Source organism: Plectrocnemia conspersa, unplaced genomic scaffold (assembly GCF_051122295.1).
Source record: "Plectrocnemia conspersa isolate PC_06_02 unplaced genomic scaffold, ASM5112229v1 ptg000003l, whole genome shotgun sequence".
Taxonomy (NCBI): Eukaryota; Metazoa; Arthropoda; class Insecta; order Trichoptera; family Polycentropodidae; genus Plectrocnemia; species Plectrocnemia conspersa.
In genome coordinates, this window is record NW_028277167.1 from 22,472,719 (window position 1) to 22,488,414 (window position 15,696).

The 15,696-nt window shown below is 29.9% G+C and overlaps 2 protein-coding genes across 3 annotated transcripts in view; both read right to left on the reverse strand.

Annotated features, from left to right (window-relative positions):
• Positions 1-5,769, reverse strand: part of Eip63F-1 (Ecdysone-induced protein 63F 1) — a 93,696-nt gene extending 87,927 nt beyond the window's left edge. The window contains exon 1 of one of the 2 annotated variants that reach the window (XM_088183426.1): positions 5,517-5,769. In XM_088183426.1, the coding sequence (XP_088039552.1) occupies positions 5,517-5,549 (33 nt within the window). In that variant the 5' untranslated portion in view covers positions 5,550-5,769. Of the gene's footprint in view, positions 1-5,353; positions 5,463-5,516 lie in introns of those variants that run through there. The other variant, XM_088183425.1, reaches the window with a different exon arrangement.
• Positions 5,770-9,808: 4,039 nt separating this feature from the next.
• On the reverse strand, positions 9,809-14,948 carry Ublcp1 (Ubiquitin-like domain-containing C-terminal domain phosphatase 1). The gene is made up of 5 exons (XM_088182480.1): positions 14,768-14,948; positions 14,519-14,700; positions 14,322-14,457; positions 10,435-10,646; positions 9,809-10,373 (listed from the first exon to the last, which is right to left on the reverse strand). Exons 1-5 carry the CDS (start codon positions 14,931-14,933, stop codon positions 10,041-10,043), a joined length of 1,029 nt encoding a protein of 342 aa, XP_088038606.1. The 5' UTR covers positions 14,934-14,948; the 3' UTR covers positions 9,809-10,040.
• Between the last annotated feature and the right edge of the window lie 748 nt (positions 14,949-15,696).

Genomic DNA, 15,696 nt, shown 5'->3' on the forward strand with positions numbered 1-15,696 from the left:
ATTAGGCTCAAATATTTATGGCATCTTAAGATGCTCAATGAGTACTGGCGATTTTCTTGTTGACTTCTATAGAACTCATCCGCGGTGAAAGGGTTAAAAGTTGAACGAATCATCATTTAAAAAAAAAAAAAAACACCACTCGAAGAATTTGCAATTATTTTTCTAGCTACATAATAATACTATAGAAAAATAATTTACGCACTTGCGTATCAGATAATTATTATAATTATTATTTTTATCATAAATCTACCATTGAAACATGACAGGCGTTGGCCTAATTCGTTTTAATGAGATTACAATCAACACCTACGGATAGATATTGTAACTGAGCCAGACTGAAAACTGTTGCCATCTTTTTATTAATTATAAATTAGTTCATAATGCAACTCTTAAATAAGTCGTCAAACGCTTTTGCATATTCCTATAGTAAAATATTAAATCGAAAATATCATTTCTTGAGAAATTTTATAAAGCATTTTTATTATATAAAATTTAATTTGTACGAATATTTTTTAAATGTTTACAACCACTGCCCTTTTTATAACGCTGCATAAATAATATGCATACTTCTTGGAAGGTTTTAATAGGGGTCTGAGAATGACAAAAAAAACTTTACAAAAATTTTAACACTCGAACTCGCATTATTTTTGCAAGTAATACAAGAAGACACTCAGATAAGAAACTTTTCCGAAGGTGCTCGTACCAGATGTTTGATATTATGCATACTTTCTCGGAAGATCGAAAATATTTGAGCGACAACGAAAAGTTTTTTGCTATGTTCTATTACTCTAACCGGCCGGCGGGTTTATCTTTGCTTTGGTGATCTAAGAACCCGCTCTGATAAGAACAATTTACGCAAAATGTAAAAGGATTTAGGACTACTTTTAATTTTTCGATAATCCAGATAGATTTTTTTATATTGTTTTTGTAAAGTAGCAACAGCTGTTATTGACAATTGTCTCACAATTGAAAAATATTAATTTTGAGCTAAGCTCGAAATTTCAACCGGCAATTAAAAAAAAATTATTTAATCGAAGAAACCAGACATTGATGCTATTAATTAAATATTTTCAAAATCCAGAATCTTTTATCTGTCAAAAATGAATGACTTCTTTGGTTATTCTTCAAAAGCAATATATGTAAAATGGGGAAAGAAATTATTCGCAGATTATTTAATGGCACGACGAATTCTAAGAATAAAAAAAATGAAATTTATCATTGGCGCAACAATTAGGGAAAGTAATTTATTTCAGCCTTACAGAGAGTAGTGTAAGAAAACCAACATTTTACAGAAAAATGGAGATAAAATTTTAAATATTTGAATCGACTGGCAAGAGAACAAATAATCTACAGTGACTATTTGAAGCCTTTTTGTCGATTAAACCAACATCAACAGAAAACGAGAGAATTTTTTCCATGACAAAAAAATTTAAACAAAAAACGCACGAGGATGTTTGATTCTACTTTATATCTCATTTCTCGAGAAATGAAAATAATCGAGAAATCAGAATGCCTATATACATACATTGTAAGGAATTATATCTACTATTGATTATCGATTATATATTAAATTAAGTTCACTCGATTAATACATAGAGACGGCACAAATGATTTGTTGGCATGAGATCTGATGTCGCTATAATAGACATTAAATTTTATAGACTCATATTCTTTATTTTTAATATGTTTAGATAGACATCACACTTCTAGACTGTGCCAAATTACTATGTGCAGGCATAGGGCCAAAACTAGAATTAATTCTTCACGTCCAATCAATCGGTTAGGGATAATGACCGGTAAAATGATCGCCACCATATGTCATGTCATTAACCATATGTAATAAAAAAAATTATAGTGGGAAAATTCTGGATGATAGCAACCAGCTCTGGGATTTCCGGGAAAGCGTTCTATTATTTGACAGAGGCGCAAAAGTACGCTAGAATAAACATAAGCACAACGACCACTTATTGAATTCTGGCGAAGTTGAATTTCTTATTGAAGTGTGTTAATTTCGATTCAAATTGATTCCGATGAAGATCGGTTTGATCTACAATACATAAAATGTTCTATATAATATGTCGAATAAATCTACAATTGTATTTTGCCGAAGCATGAAAATGCATTTATAAATAATATATACCAATTAGACCAGTCAATAATTTTATACGTTTATTATTTTTTCTGGAGGAAAATATATAATTATCTATAAATTCCATATACCAGAACAATAGTTAGTGACTAATACTTGAATTACCTTCAAATCTCATATAAACCTAAGTGGTTTTCAATATCTGTCGTGTCTGAAAGATCTGAATTAGTGATTATTGAATCATGACAATTGCGAACGAGCATCACAGATTAGTGTTTAGTGACATTTATTAATTGTAAGGTTTAATTATATTTTATTATTATTATAATATAGAACACTGATTTCAGTCTGGTATCTCATAAAATATTTTATAGTAATTGATTGTGTATACCCAGTTGTAACATGAAAATTTAAAATAAATAAGTAATAAACTCCAAAAAAGCTTCTTAAAGAGACAACAGCTAACAACTCAAACTATATGTCAAAATCCATTTAAAAAATGTTGATTGTGTTAATTTAATCATACGCCGAAGGTGACCACACGAATATATGTTTAGTAAAACTACGAAGATCTACATAAAAGCAGTATTAACCAAAAATATATATAGTTATCTATTATATTTTTCATTTATTTTATAATATGTATGTTGCTATAATATATATTTGTTCTATCGAAATAAAAGTAAAGTACTTTTTTTCCTTATATTATCAGTAGTTTATCATGTTAAGAACTGATCCTAATTAAATAAAATAATAATTGGCTAAAGCATAATTAAAATTATAAAAAAAAAATTACTGTGAATTACATTAGGATATTATAGAAATGATTTTTTTATTTAAGTATGTTACAAACTTATTATTTTACTGGAAGTGATGCACTTCAATAAAAAACTTTTTTTACCCTCCGCTCAGTCGTTTTCTTTTTCTTGTCCTTAGTCTTTAGTATTGCCCTTAAAAAATGGAGCGTTCAGATACATATACATATGCTTTAAAAAATTGGAAACCTAATTTGATTCCTGACTTAATATTAAAAAGTCAATCTCATTGCTCCTCTAAAGCGAATTTTTGATCTGATTCTTAAGACATCATTTCCAGATCTATAGATGATGACAATCTATTCTAAAAAATGTTGAATAGAAATATTTATATTATATATGTCTTTGATGACTTTTAGCACAAGTTTTGCTGATCAACAACGTGATTTTCATCCTGGTCGTTACACGATCATACCCCTCCTTTTATCAAAACAGTGACAAAATCACAGTCTGATTTGGAAAAAGCGTTCGACAAAGTTTTTGATGAGTTATTGGTAAGAAAATTTTAGATAATTCAATTATGAGTTATTTGAGTGTTTGTCAAAAGTATATTTCACCTTTTCGGGAGTTCCTCAAAAGTCCAAGCTGTGCTCTTTATTAATAAATTAATTTTAATTGAATAATATCAACACCTACTAGTATACAAAGCCAGGCGGCTCGTTTGTGACGTCATTTTAGAAAGGATTTCTAATGAATCTGCTTGTATGATTTTTATACTTATATTTTGCAGATTCTCCATTTATCATTTTAAAATAACCTATAAACATAGAATTTTTAGCTATATTGTAATTTATTTGTATATCGATGGCTTAAAGTGGAAATTTTCTAACTCCACTTTTGTGTGAAAATGACTTAACAATGTCATCTTGTACCTTTAATCGAAATATACACACTCAACAAAATTTATATTTCCAAAATCTCCAATTAAACACTACAAAAGTTGTCTATTTTGTTGTTATTATTATGAGAATTCAAACCCAGGTCTTTCAAGTATTAATCATTAACTTTATCATTGCTCTGACATTCTGGTAATAATAAAATACAAATTGTACAAAAAAATTATATTAGTAATAAACCTTTATATGGGATTTAATTAATTATGTTATAAATTTATTATATTTTATAAAAGTCTTTAATGTAAACCTTTTTTAATTGTGATAAAATATATCCATGAGTATTATGTATTAAATATGTCTATATAACACAAAAACGATGGTTAGTTGATTTTATAATAAATAAAAACATGCAGATGAAATTCACACCATTCCATATTTTACTTGCCCTGATGTTTATGACGTCATGACCAAACTGCGACTGAGTTGTTTGGCTTTTATAAAGATTGTGTTGACATTACGATTTTGATATTTTGTTTATCTATTAGTTAAATATAACAACAGTGTATTTTTCCCAATAAAGTTACAATACATAGGAAATGTTATACTATTAGCTTTAGAATATAATAACTATGAATGAGAATAATGGTAAATCTTATCTTGCTCTCGCAAACACTCCTACTCGTTTTAGTATTCTAATTGCGTTCAATGCGGATATGAACTTGAAAAAAGTTCTAGAAATATAAATAAATCTAGTGTTAAAAAATACACAAGGTAAAAATAAGTCAGAAGAAATTCAAGAACTAGCAGATGAAGCATATTTTATATATACACTACCGAAGACTAGCATTATTTATATTTATATAAGATGTCGTCGATTTTATATATTAATATTTTAAAACTGATTATTAAGTTGTTAGTATTTTATTACAAAATAAAATTTGCCAAATGTATTATTCGGTAAATATTTAAGTTGATTATAATGTTTTGCTACAAAGATTCACTAGTATTTTTTAAAACTAGTTATTTTATATTTGTGACAACACATTTTTACAAACATCAGTAACTTTGCAATGAAACGTTTAGTATTATTGCTAATGTATGGTAAATTATTATTAAAATAAGTTGTCTATAACTTTATTATTGTCTATGACAAAAGAACAAACTTCAATATATATTGTTTATACTATACTTTAAAATACAATTTAGCTCCCTTAATTACACATTATAGCTCCCCTAATTAAATTCCACAAAATTATTTATATATAACTGTTTACTTGATCCAATATTATAGGTGTCATTAGTTACAACTGAAAAAATACGAATGCTTTTTAAATTAAGCTAATATAGTTAAACATTTAATTTACTATAAAAAAATTAAACTTTAAAATAATTTTCACGTTATCAGGAGAGAGAAAACGTATAATTTTAATATTTTTATTCTGAGTAAATCTGTGTTGTATTAACACATCAATGTATACTTCTATAGTTACATAAAATTGGATCAGTATTTCATCAACGTGCAATAAATCACACTTCATCAGCCGATGAAATAACGAATGACTGAAATTTAGCCATTTTCACACCAAATCATTTTCCCCAGTAAGTTCACCCACCCGCAATTTGGACAGCCGAAAACACCAACACACACACATGTCGACCGGCGGAACCAGACTAAAAGAGTATATTGTTTATTGGCCGTTAATGTGTGACTACTAAACGCACACATGCACACAACACACGATAGTAATAAAATTAGAAAAATAGGCGGGTACGCACTTCGAGCGCGTTGTAGAGCGCCGAGAATAGCATTCGGTCAGATGTGATAGCAAAATGGCGGCGAAACTGAGGAGCTCGAACAGCCGGGCGATACTGCTTTGTGCGAACGATCCACGAGCGCCAGAGCCAGAGTTTCGTCTTTGGCGTCGAGGTGGAGTCCAGGGCCGGAGTGGGACCAACTTTGAAGAGTTCCAGACGCGTTGGTCAACTTTCCAGAGGGTTTTGGTGCGAGCCAAAAATTTACTCCCAGGACGCTGGGTCGGCCAATGAATTGTATATATAGAACGCGAATTAATTATGCGTACTATTTTGAATCCACCTGGGAGCGTCGGACTTGTACATTGTTATCAAAGCATCATATAGAGAGTGTTTCGTTTATAAATGATTTAGAATTTGGTTCTTTCCTGAATTTCTGCATTAAGAAAATCATTTGAAAGTGAATTTAATTTTTACTTTATATATATTTAAGTTATTCAGAATCGAAATAATCAATTTGAATAATAAATCAAGATTATAGGACATTAAATATTTTAAACTTCAAATAGGTATGAAGTTTCATTTTAATTATTACTGCTACCGAAAAGACGCATTAGTTTCTGTTGATGTGAGCTTTATTCTCAGCAATGGTAGAGATTAAAATACCGGTATTGCTGCGAAAATCTACCTTCGGTACTACCGATATTACAAAGTGAAATACCGGTACAAGCAAAAAAAATTTTTTTTTTTTAAATCTTTAAATTTTATTTGCTGGCTTAGAACAACAAAAACGACGATTCTCATATTGCTTGAAAGCAAAAGCGGAGAATAAAATAATACCATTGTAAAGGGTCAACCTAATTAGTGTATAACGACGTAAGATAGCAATGTAAAAAATATTTTTCAGTATTTACGTATTCTATAATATTAATATAAACATTTATAACGAAAAAATAATTTATGTTACTTTTCACATAAGTAGAAATAAATAAATATACGAGAGACATATCTTTCGAAAATAAAAATTATTGAGATATTCTAAAATAAATGTGCAATAATTAAAATGAATCTGTTTTTAGAAAAAAAAATCTGTCGCATTTTAAACAAACAGATTTACAACTTTTAACGCACTCCTTTCTTTAAGGTTCTTTCGAAAAATCGAAACTGGCAAAAAATAAAGAGTAATATCGGAAAATATTTCATTATAATAAATTAGCGAGTGGTGCTCTGGACCCTGGTATAAAAATTTCAGAGGTATCTAGAAGCCGTCGATAGATTTGGCGCCCTTATTTTAAAAAATATTTTTACCGATAATATAGTTAATTAATTAATGGGACAAACAGGTTTTTATGTATTGTTTATATCTAATTGACTTACCCAGTTGGTTCTGGTTTACCCCGTTGTTACACCAAATTTATGTTATTTTACATAAGTCAAATTTATGTACAACGGAATTGAAAAAATGAACGAATAAGAGTCGAAATAGCGTAGTCTTCACGGTCTTGACTTGTAGCCCAGTAGCCGCGGGTTCAAACCACAGCAGCAGACTCGAATTTTTATTTATAAAAATACACTATTATTAAGAAACGGCCTCAGCTGCAGTGACATCTAATAATTATAAATTATAATACACATATTAATTCATTATTAATTATATAGATTAGTGTTTGTGGGATCATTTAACCACCAAAAAATGCTAGATTGTGACAATACAACAAATTAAATAAATACAAGCTGAATCAATAAAAATATTTTAAAATGTTAACAACCGAAAGCGATTATGAAGGATATGAAACATACAAAAATATTGATTCTATGCCATCTTCATCACAAAATAACCATATTTTGCCGGCGTCAATTCACAACAGTATATACAATACATACATCAGAAAGGATATGGAACCAGGGCTGTGGAGTCGTTAAAAAAAAACACGCTCCGACTCCGACTCCGATTCCGATATTTACCAACAACACGACTCCACTCCGACTCCGACTCCGACTTCGACTCCGACTCAAAAAAGTTTAATTTTATCAGGTATTTTTGGTATTTTTCTACACGTTTAATATTCATACACTATACACATTCATTATTACGCAATTAAAAATTCATAAATTTCATAATTTAAAAAAATGCTCGGAGTCGCTCATTTTTCACGACTCCGACTCCGACTCCAACTCCGGCCAAAACACCACGACTCCACGACTCCAACTCCGACTCCGACTCCGACTCCACAACCCTGTATGGAACACTCAAAAAGAATGGAAATCAACATCTGACTGAAGAAGAACAACAAAAATATCTCCCGAGTATATCAAAAACAAAGATAACGAAACCACCTTTAATATTATTCCATAAAATAACAAAAGAAGATTTTTTAATCAAACAAATAAATAAAGAGCAAATCAACTAAGAAAAATACATCCCTGTTCTGAAATCATTGAAGGACAAAAAAACAATGCTACACATACCAAGTAAATCAAGAGAAAAGCTTCAGAGTTGTACTGAAAATTATGCATGCAGCAACTGAACAAATAGCAAAATATGAACATAAAGTAGCTCGAATCGCAAACATGAAAGACTCAAAAATAAATCTTTTAATTTAAAAGAAAAGGAAGATTACACTGAATATCTTCCAATGTGCTATTATTTTTCCCTTGTTCTTATTAACCAAGAGAATGAGAAAAAATAGCTATAAAAATCACTTATTGTTAATAGACGGATTGTGAAATAAAAAAATTAAGGAATTTATTGTGGCTGATTGACTTACCCAGGTAGTACAGATTTACCCTGTTATAACGCATTGGGCTTACGCCCGTCTATTCTAAATGGGCTTACCATAATTATGAAGCTCTAAAGCAGGACAGCTAAAAAAAGATCAATAAATCCCAACATCGCAGCACAAAAAAAATCGTCTTCGTCTGCCGCTTTTAACCGATAAGCGCTTCGAAACAAAGATTCTCGTCTCCCGTATATATAATAGATTTAAAACTACTCTTCATTATTAATTATATATGTATATAACTTGAAATTACTAAAGGAAGGAAGCAAGCTGACTATAATTTTGGAAACACTGGATTGTATCATTATTACGTCATAATACAAAGGCATTCAAGGGCGTTTCATTCATAAACCGATGCAGCGAACTTTTAAATTAGCAATGTGTCTTAAATTGCCATTTGCGAAGCGTGAGCCAACAAAATGTGTCCCAAACTGGGAAAAAATACTATTTGATAAAATAAAAAATAAATGCTCATACAACTTTAAATTGCTAGCTGTTAGTAATCTAGAATAAATAATATATGTATATTACACTATTGTGAACAAAATATTTTGTGACATACAGACACTACAATGACTTAAAAAGCGATAGATAATTACAATGCTGTTTTAATACATATAAGATGAGCTGAAAAAAGCACATTATTAGAAAATTTTCAATACCAAATATGTACGACCAGCTCGATTTTCTTAATTAATTCATCCGTGAGATTAGGAAAATCTAGGTAAGCCTAATCTGTGATGGTCGTTCGAAATTATAATTATATAATAATCATTAATTTCGATCTCCCAGACACGATAGCAATCTAAAACACTTATTATGGGATTTGAACCCAGGTCTTTCATAAAATATAGTAAAATAATGATAAAACCAAAAAAAATATAATTTAAGCGATCTCTCCTACTCTTATATCAATCCTAATTTGTATTCATTACAATATAGAATAGATTTTACATAATTATTGTACTTTTATATTTACACCTCAGTATGAAAATATTCTAATATTTTAATTTAATTTCACTGATTCTGTTAATAAAGAAATAAACAGCCTCGAGGATTGTTAATAAATATATTTTTCTTTATATAATTTATTTTGATAACATATTATCACAATTATATAAAAAGTATTGTGTAATATCCAATTATATATTACATTTTATCTAAACCGTATTGAAATAATAAATCTTCAGTTTTCCTTAAGCGATAATTCACTCTAAAAATATAGTATATTGTATCAATTTACAATTCGGCCACAGATTTAATTTACTTATTTGTTGATCCGGAAATTCGATAATTAAGACTCACTAAAAGAGCAGGCCAGATGTGCGTTGAATTTTAGTCAATCTAATTTTGGATTAAGTCTAAAAGTATTTTTTTTTAATTGGCAGCTTTTCAGAGATTGGGTTAATTTTGAATAGGTACATACTTTCATGAAATATTTTCTCATAACACTCTATTTATGGTTTCATAATAGCTTTAAAAATATATATTCCATTACGAATACAGGATTTAAAATTTAGAATAATAAAATACATATTTAATTTTTCTAAAATTTTATTGCAATAATTTTATACCAAAATATTTTAATACACATAAAGCTCGGTACAAAAGCTGACAATCTCCGTTCGATCGAACATTGGTCCCGGCTGATTTAATTATATAAAAAGCAAACTTAAACAATAACATAATGTTTAATTAAATGCAATAAATATAAAAATATAATAAAGACAATAATCAGATCGAAATTTTAGGCTTCCATGATCACAAATCAGTCGAACGTTCCATCGGCATTGGATTGAACGCTATCATCAGCTTTTCGTTTGCTCCCGCTCGACTTCCAAGACGCCGGCTTGTAGCTCTCCCACTTCCTATGGTTGAGTTCGCTAAAATCGTCATTATGAGTAGCGATATCCTTCAAATAAATAGCTAAACGCAACAATTCCCGATCCTTTGTCCTATTGAAATGAGCCTGCCGAAACGGCTTGATCTTCAATCCGTTTTTAGGATTCATTATAAAATTTCTTCTAATATCATCAAACATGATCGTGTTCTTTGCACTGTATTGAGGAAACTTTCCCCATATCACGCCTAAAGGTTTCGCCTAGAAACAATTTTGTATAAGACATATTGTAAACAAAATCTACAGATGTTTTAGTGTTTACCTCTATAACGCCATATTTCGGTACAACAACTGTTATCATAGCCAAGCTGTCTAAATAAAATATAATTTTAAAATCCTGATGATTGGCCACGCTCAATAAACGCATCTTTTCTTCTATGTATTTCATTCCGGTTGCAGACCATATTACAATATCGTAATGTTCATAAGCAGACGTGAGAAATTCATGAAGAAAAGGCCTCATTAATTCATAACCTAAAATAAAACGAACATAAATTCTTATGTTTCTAAATAAATTGTATTTTAAACTAACTAGAGATATTTTCCATCATTATAAACATCCTTATCTGAAAAAGTATTACTATGAGATATATTAATATGGGCCTACCATATATAGGCGCTCAGAATATTATGGCACCAAATTTAAAAAAGTACCATTTTTTGATTCCATAAAATTCCTCCAACTTCAGAGTAACAATAAAAATTAAATTCTATAGGCTTATAAAATAAAAAGAAATCTTGCACTATAATTAAACAATGCCATGGAAAATTAAAATTGAAAAGATAAAAAAAAATGCAAACATTAAAAAGCGTTAATTAACATTTCCTTTACTGTGATGTACACCGAGTGTACGTGTCATTGTATTATGTGAATAGCTACACAAATATGTTGAATAAAAAATTCATATTTTAGATATTCTTCTATGATACACTTACATTTTAAATTAAATAATTACAGTATATAATAATTATAGAAAGGAACAAAAAATATACTGAAATATTTGTACAAAATTGGGTATCAATTCACCAATCGTCAAAAATTTCACGATAACCAAAACTTTTTATACTGTCAAAACAATAGGCATTATTTTGCTCAACATATGCTTTATCATATTAGGGATTAGTTACAGCCATTAGTAGGCAACCATAATAGTTTCGTTTATAGAGGGCCATTCCGTAAAAAAACTCTTACGTCATTACCAAGAACGTAAACTAGAGAGACAGAGTTTGACAATATAGTATAATTGTTCTAAATAAGCTCACTCAACACATTAACTATAGACATAAATTACATTGATTTTTTTAAGTTATTTTGCTGTTTATATTTAATAAAAAATATATATTTTTTACTTGGTATAAAAATCTTAGTTTGATAATAAAGCAAAAGTTAATTAAATGTTGTTTTGTTGTAAAAACGGCACCCGGAGGCTCCTAATGGGATATAAGAATTCTTGATAAGTCATTAACACTTAGCATACATCATTTTTTTAATTTTAAAAGTAGCTTGCATTGGGATCGTGTACTACGAAAGCGAGCGGGGAATGAAAAGGGTTAAAAAAACATAAATAATTTTAATACAATTAACTTGTCAAAAACAGTCCAAGTAAAGGGTTTCAGAAACATTGACCCCCCAATAACACGATAAATTGGGGATTACTTTATGTGTGAGAGAGCCAAAGGGAGGATATCTCACCACACTAATGAATAAGACTAGTTTACAACAATTTTGACCCTTAATAAAGTAAAATAGTTTGACCCTTAATAAAGTAAAAAGTAATGTACCACACTTTTTAATAAGATTATCGGTTTAGGCACTATTTATGAATTTATCGACGCTTTTAGATCATTTTTATCAAAATTTAAGAAAAAAAATTTGATTGTATTTTAAATTACACAAAGATTTTTTTTACTCGTGGTTTCTGTATTGCGTGTTGACAATTGATATATTATAAAGAAAATAAGCGGCTATTTATCAAAATCGGTTAAAAAATATAGAATATTGAGTAAAATTACAGAAATTCAATTTTTACCAATTTTCATAATTATCATGACTTTTTGCGGGCTATTTATATAGATTTCAAATGATATTAAAAATTACTTAGATTCGATTTGCTCAGTCTTTTATGTGTAGTGTTAGTTTCTCGAGCGAGAAACCAATAAAAGTCACCTATCATCGATTTGTCCCAAAATCCTTGATAGGGATGTTCCATGGCCTTCATTTGGTGATGAAAATGCTCACTGTGCTTATTACTTTCACTGCCAAGATTATTAGAGAACATATCCAAATAAAAGTGCAGAAAATGAATCTTTAAAGACATCTTCACTGAATCAATTTTGTATTATGAATCATTATTTCTATTGCTAAATTTTATTATTATTATTTTATAAAAAACGGGTGCAATTTAACGGGGAATTATTTTAAGACATGTGCATTTAAATAAATACCTTGCTCCATAAAATAAATTCTTTATGCATTTATGTATGGTAAATCTTCAGATAAGAATTCGTTGCAGAGTTATTCATGGCGTTTTCTGACCAATGCTCGCTCGCATCTTATCTGTCCAACAGTAATGCAGACAATTTGTTTTATGGAACAATTATTTTATATATTGCTCATTTAAATTATTGTCCTCTAAAAAACCGCGTTTTTTAGAGCAAATGATCTGAAATTTTTTGAACAACTTTTTAAAAATATTTCAGGCATGGTTAAAATTTTTATGAAGGCAATTCATTTCGATTTATTTAAAATCAAAGAAGATATGTTTAAGAGACCGCGAGTAAAAAAACTACTCGACAACTCCAAATTCGGTTCAATCATTGTCAGTGGATGAGACGAAGTATGGAATTCGTTTAGTCGTGTTGTTGCTTGCTTTTTGGGAAACTTCAAAAGCTCAAATTAAAAAAAGTCATCGAACATTTGCTTACAAACAATAAGAAAATAGGTATACAAAACTGAGCAAATCGAACCTAAGTAATTTTTAATAACATATGAAATTTATAAAAACATTATACTCAAAAAGTCAAAAGTAATGGGTAAAAATTTAATTTCTGTATTTTTACTCAAATGCATATAATTTGTATATTTTCCAAACAATTTTCATAAACAACCGCTTATTTTTTGTAATAGATCGAGTGTCAACATCCAATAAAGAAACCAGGAGTAAAAATACTTTGTGTAATTCACCGAAGTAAAAATTTTTTTTAAATTTTGCAAAAAATTATCCGAAATCATTGATAAATTCATAAATAGTGCTTAAACCGATAATCTCATTGGAAAGTGTTGAATATACGGTTGATAGGAAATTCAATTACCTTTAATTTGAAACAAAATACTTTTGTAGTTGTTTCAACTAGAACTGGAAATATTTGCAATTAAGTTAAAACACTTTTTTTGAGAACGAAAAATACGGAAATTTAGCAATATCTCAAAAACTGTTCTACTTTTTTACTTCATTTTCAGATTTAAGATTTTTTTTTAAATTTATGACCCTTGGCAATGCTCAATCTACCACAACGTCGACTGCAGATCACACGAGACAGCGACAATTATATCAGCACCTTTTAATAAACAAGGTTCGTAATTAATTTGTTTATACACGACTAAGAGACGCAACACTTCATTTGTGGGTATCAGGGCCTCTGCCTGTCCAGACTTGTTTCAACAGAATGAATCCAGTCAATGCTGCGCTACTTCTGATTTTGTGTGAAATCTACCACTGAGTCATTTGCAGATTTAACTGAAGCTTATAGACATGCCTCTATATTGAGAAAATGTTGAAGGCGAACCTCGTGAACCACCAATTCAAATGTGAATATTATGTCTGTGCACCAAAAAACAAATAGATTCCTTTCAGGTCATCGGCATATAATAAATACTCAGAGTTTTATACAGCTGAATAAAGAGCAACTGACACAAATTAGATTCCTGGAGATACTCCAGAACAAACGAGTACCACATTTTACATACTAACGGAGCCTAATCAAGTAATCCGAGATAAAATGATAAGACCATTATATGAAACTAGTTTTTAACAATTTTGAGTAAAAAATTCCAATACCCATTTGTACACAGAAACCCGGGAGGAAATTTTATGATGGATAAATCTAAAATTAATTTAAAATAAAATTATTAAAGGAACACATATTAACCAGTTTCTGCAGCAGATCTATGGTCGAACAAGGTGTAATCAATATCTAAAACGAGCAATTTTTTATTCGGCCTTGGTTCGTTCAAAATGGTAATCTTATAATCCTTAACCCTCTTCTCGATCTTTTGTAAATAAACCTGAAATTAATATTTAATTTAATATATTTAAAAAAAATATATTTAATAATAATTTACTTACATCCATATTCTCAATAGCTATCTCTTCTTCTTCTATATCCAAATCGTTCAATACATTATCAGCATCGTCCGGCTTAGTGCAAGCATCTTGAATGTCCTTCTCCAAAGACCCCATCAACATGATTTTAAACCCCGGTTTGAGCTTCAGTTCGCTCAAGAGGCAAGTATCATCGGGAACTTTACCTGTAATATCATCGTTTTGTTAATTTATGCGTATTTCAAGGTATATTCAAATTCGTGCATGCGAGACCATTGTGTCTTAGGTTAACCAGCCTCTGGCGGTGCGGCAAAACGCCGGTCAATTGATGGACGGTGTCCTTGAGGATCTGGAACGTGTCACCGGGCGATAGAGGAGGGACCTCGTACTCCACTGCGCCCCATCGCAAGCGAACTACGATACGCGGCTCTTCCCCCATGGTCGGTTAAAGAATGACAGTCAACAAAGCTCACCGGATTGCCACTATACGCAAATAAACGCCAAAAAAGAGCTAAAAATAAGCTAACTTAGCACTTCTTAGTTTTATTCTTTTCTCACTAATAAAATTATATTTTTAACTGTAAATAATTTAAATTATATTATAAAATCCATATATATACTTAAAAATATTTTAATACAAATTTAACAGTGATACCTAATTAAAATATATTTTTCAAAGCATCAAGTTATTTTTAACTGTCAGGAGACCAAAATATTTTTAGTCGAGCATAGAACGAGATCATGCTATACTTTTTTGTTATTATTTACTCTTCCGGTACTTCGGGCTTGTTGGCCCTCAATGTACCGGTAATAAATAAGTTGTTTTGTAATAGTTCTTACTTCTTAATTGCAATAATCTTCATCTGATTTCAACTCAAACATTTCAATCACGTCTTTGTTATCCGAGAGAAATTCTACACCTTCAAATTGGAGATCCGGTTCATCGGAATCATTATATCTTTCATTCATCGCTATAAATATTATTTGAACCAAAGTTAGTTTGTATTAAAATTATTTAACGAAGTAAAAATATTAAGTTGAAAAATAATTGAGAAGCTCAGGAATATTTTGAGCTTCCACGAAACTCTCCCGACGACAGGCGAACAAATACTGTCGCACGACTGAAACGCCGTCTGATGCGTGCGTCAGAGTGAGCCAGAGCGTGAGGCATCTTGCTTTAGCTCTTTCGCTCTGTCACACGC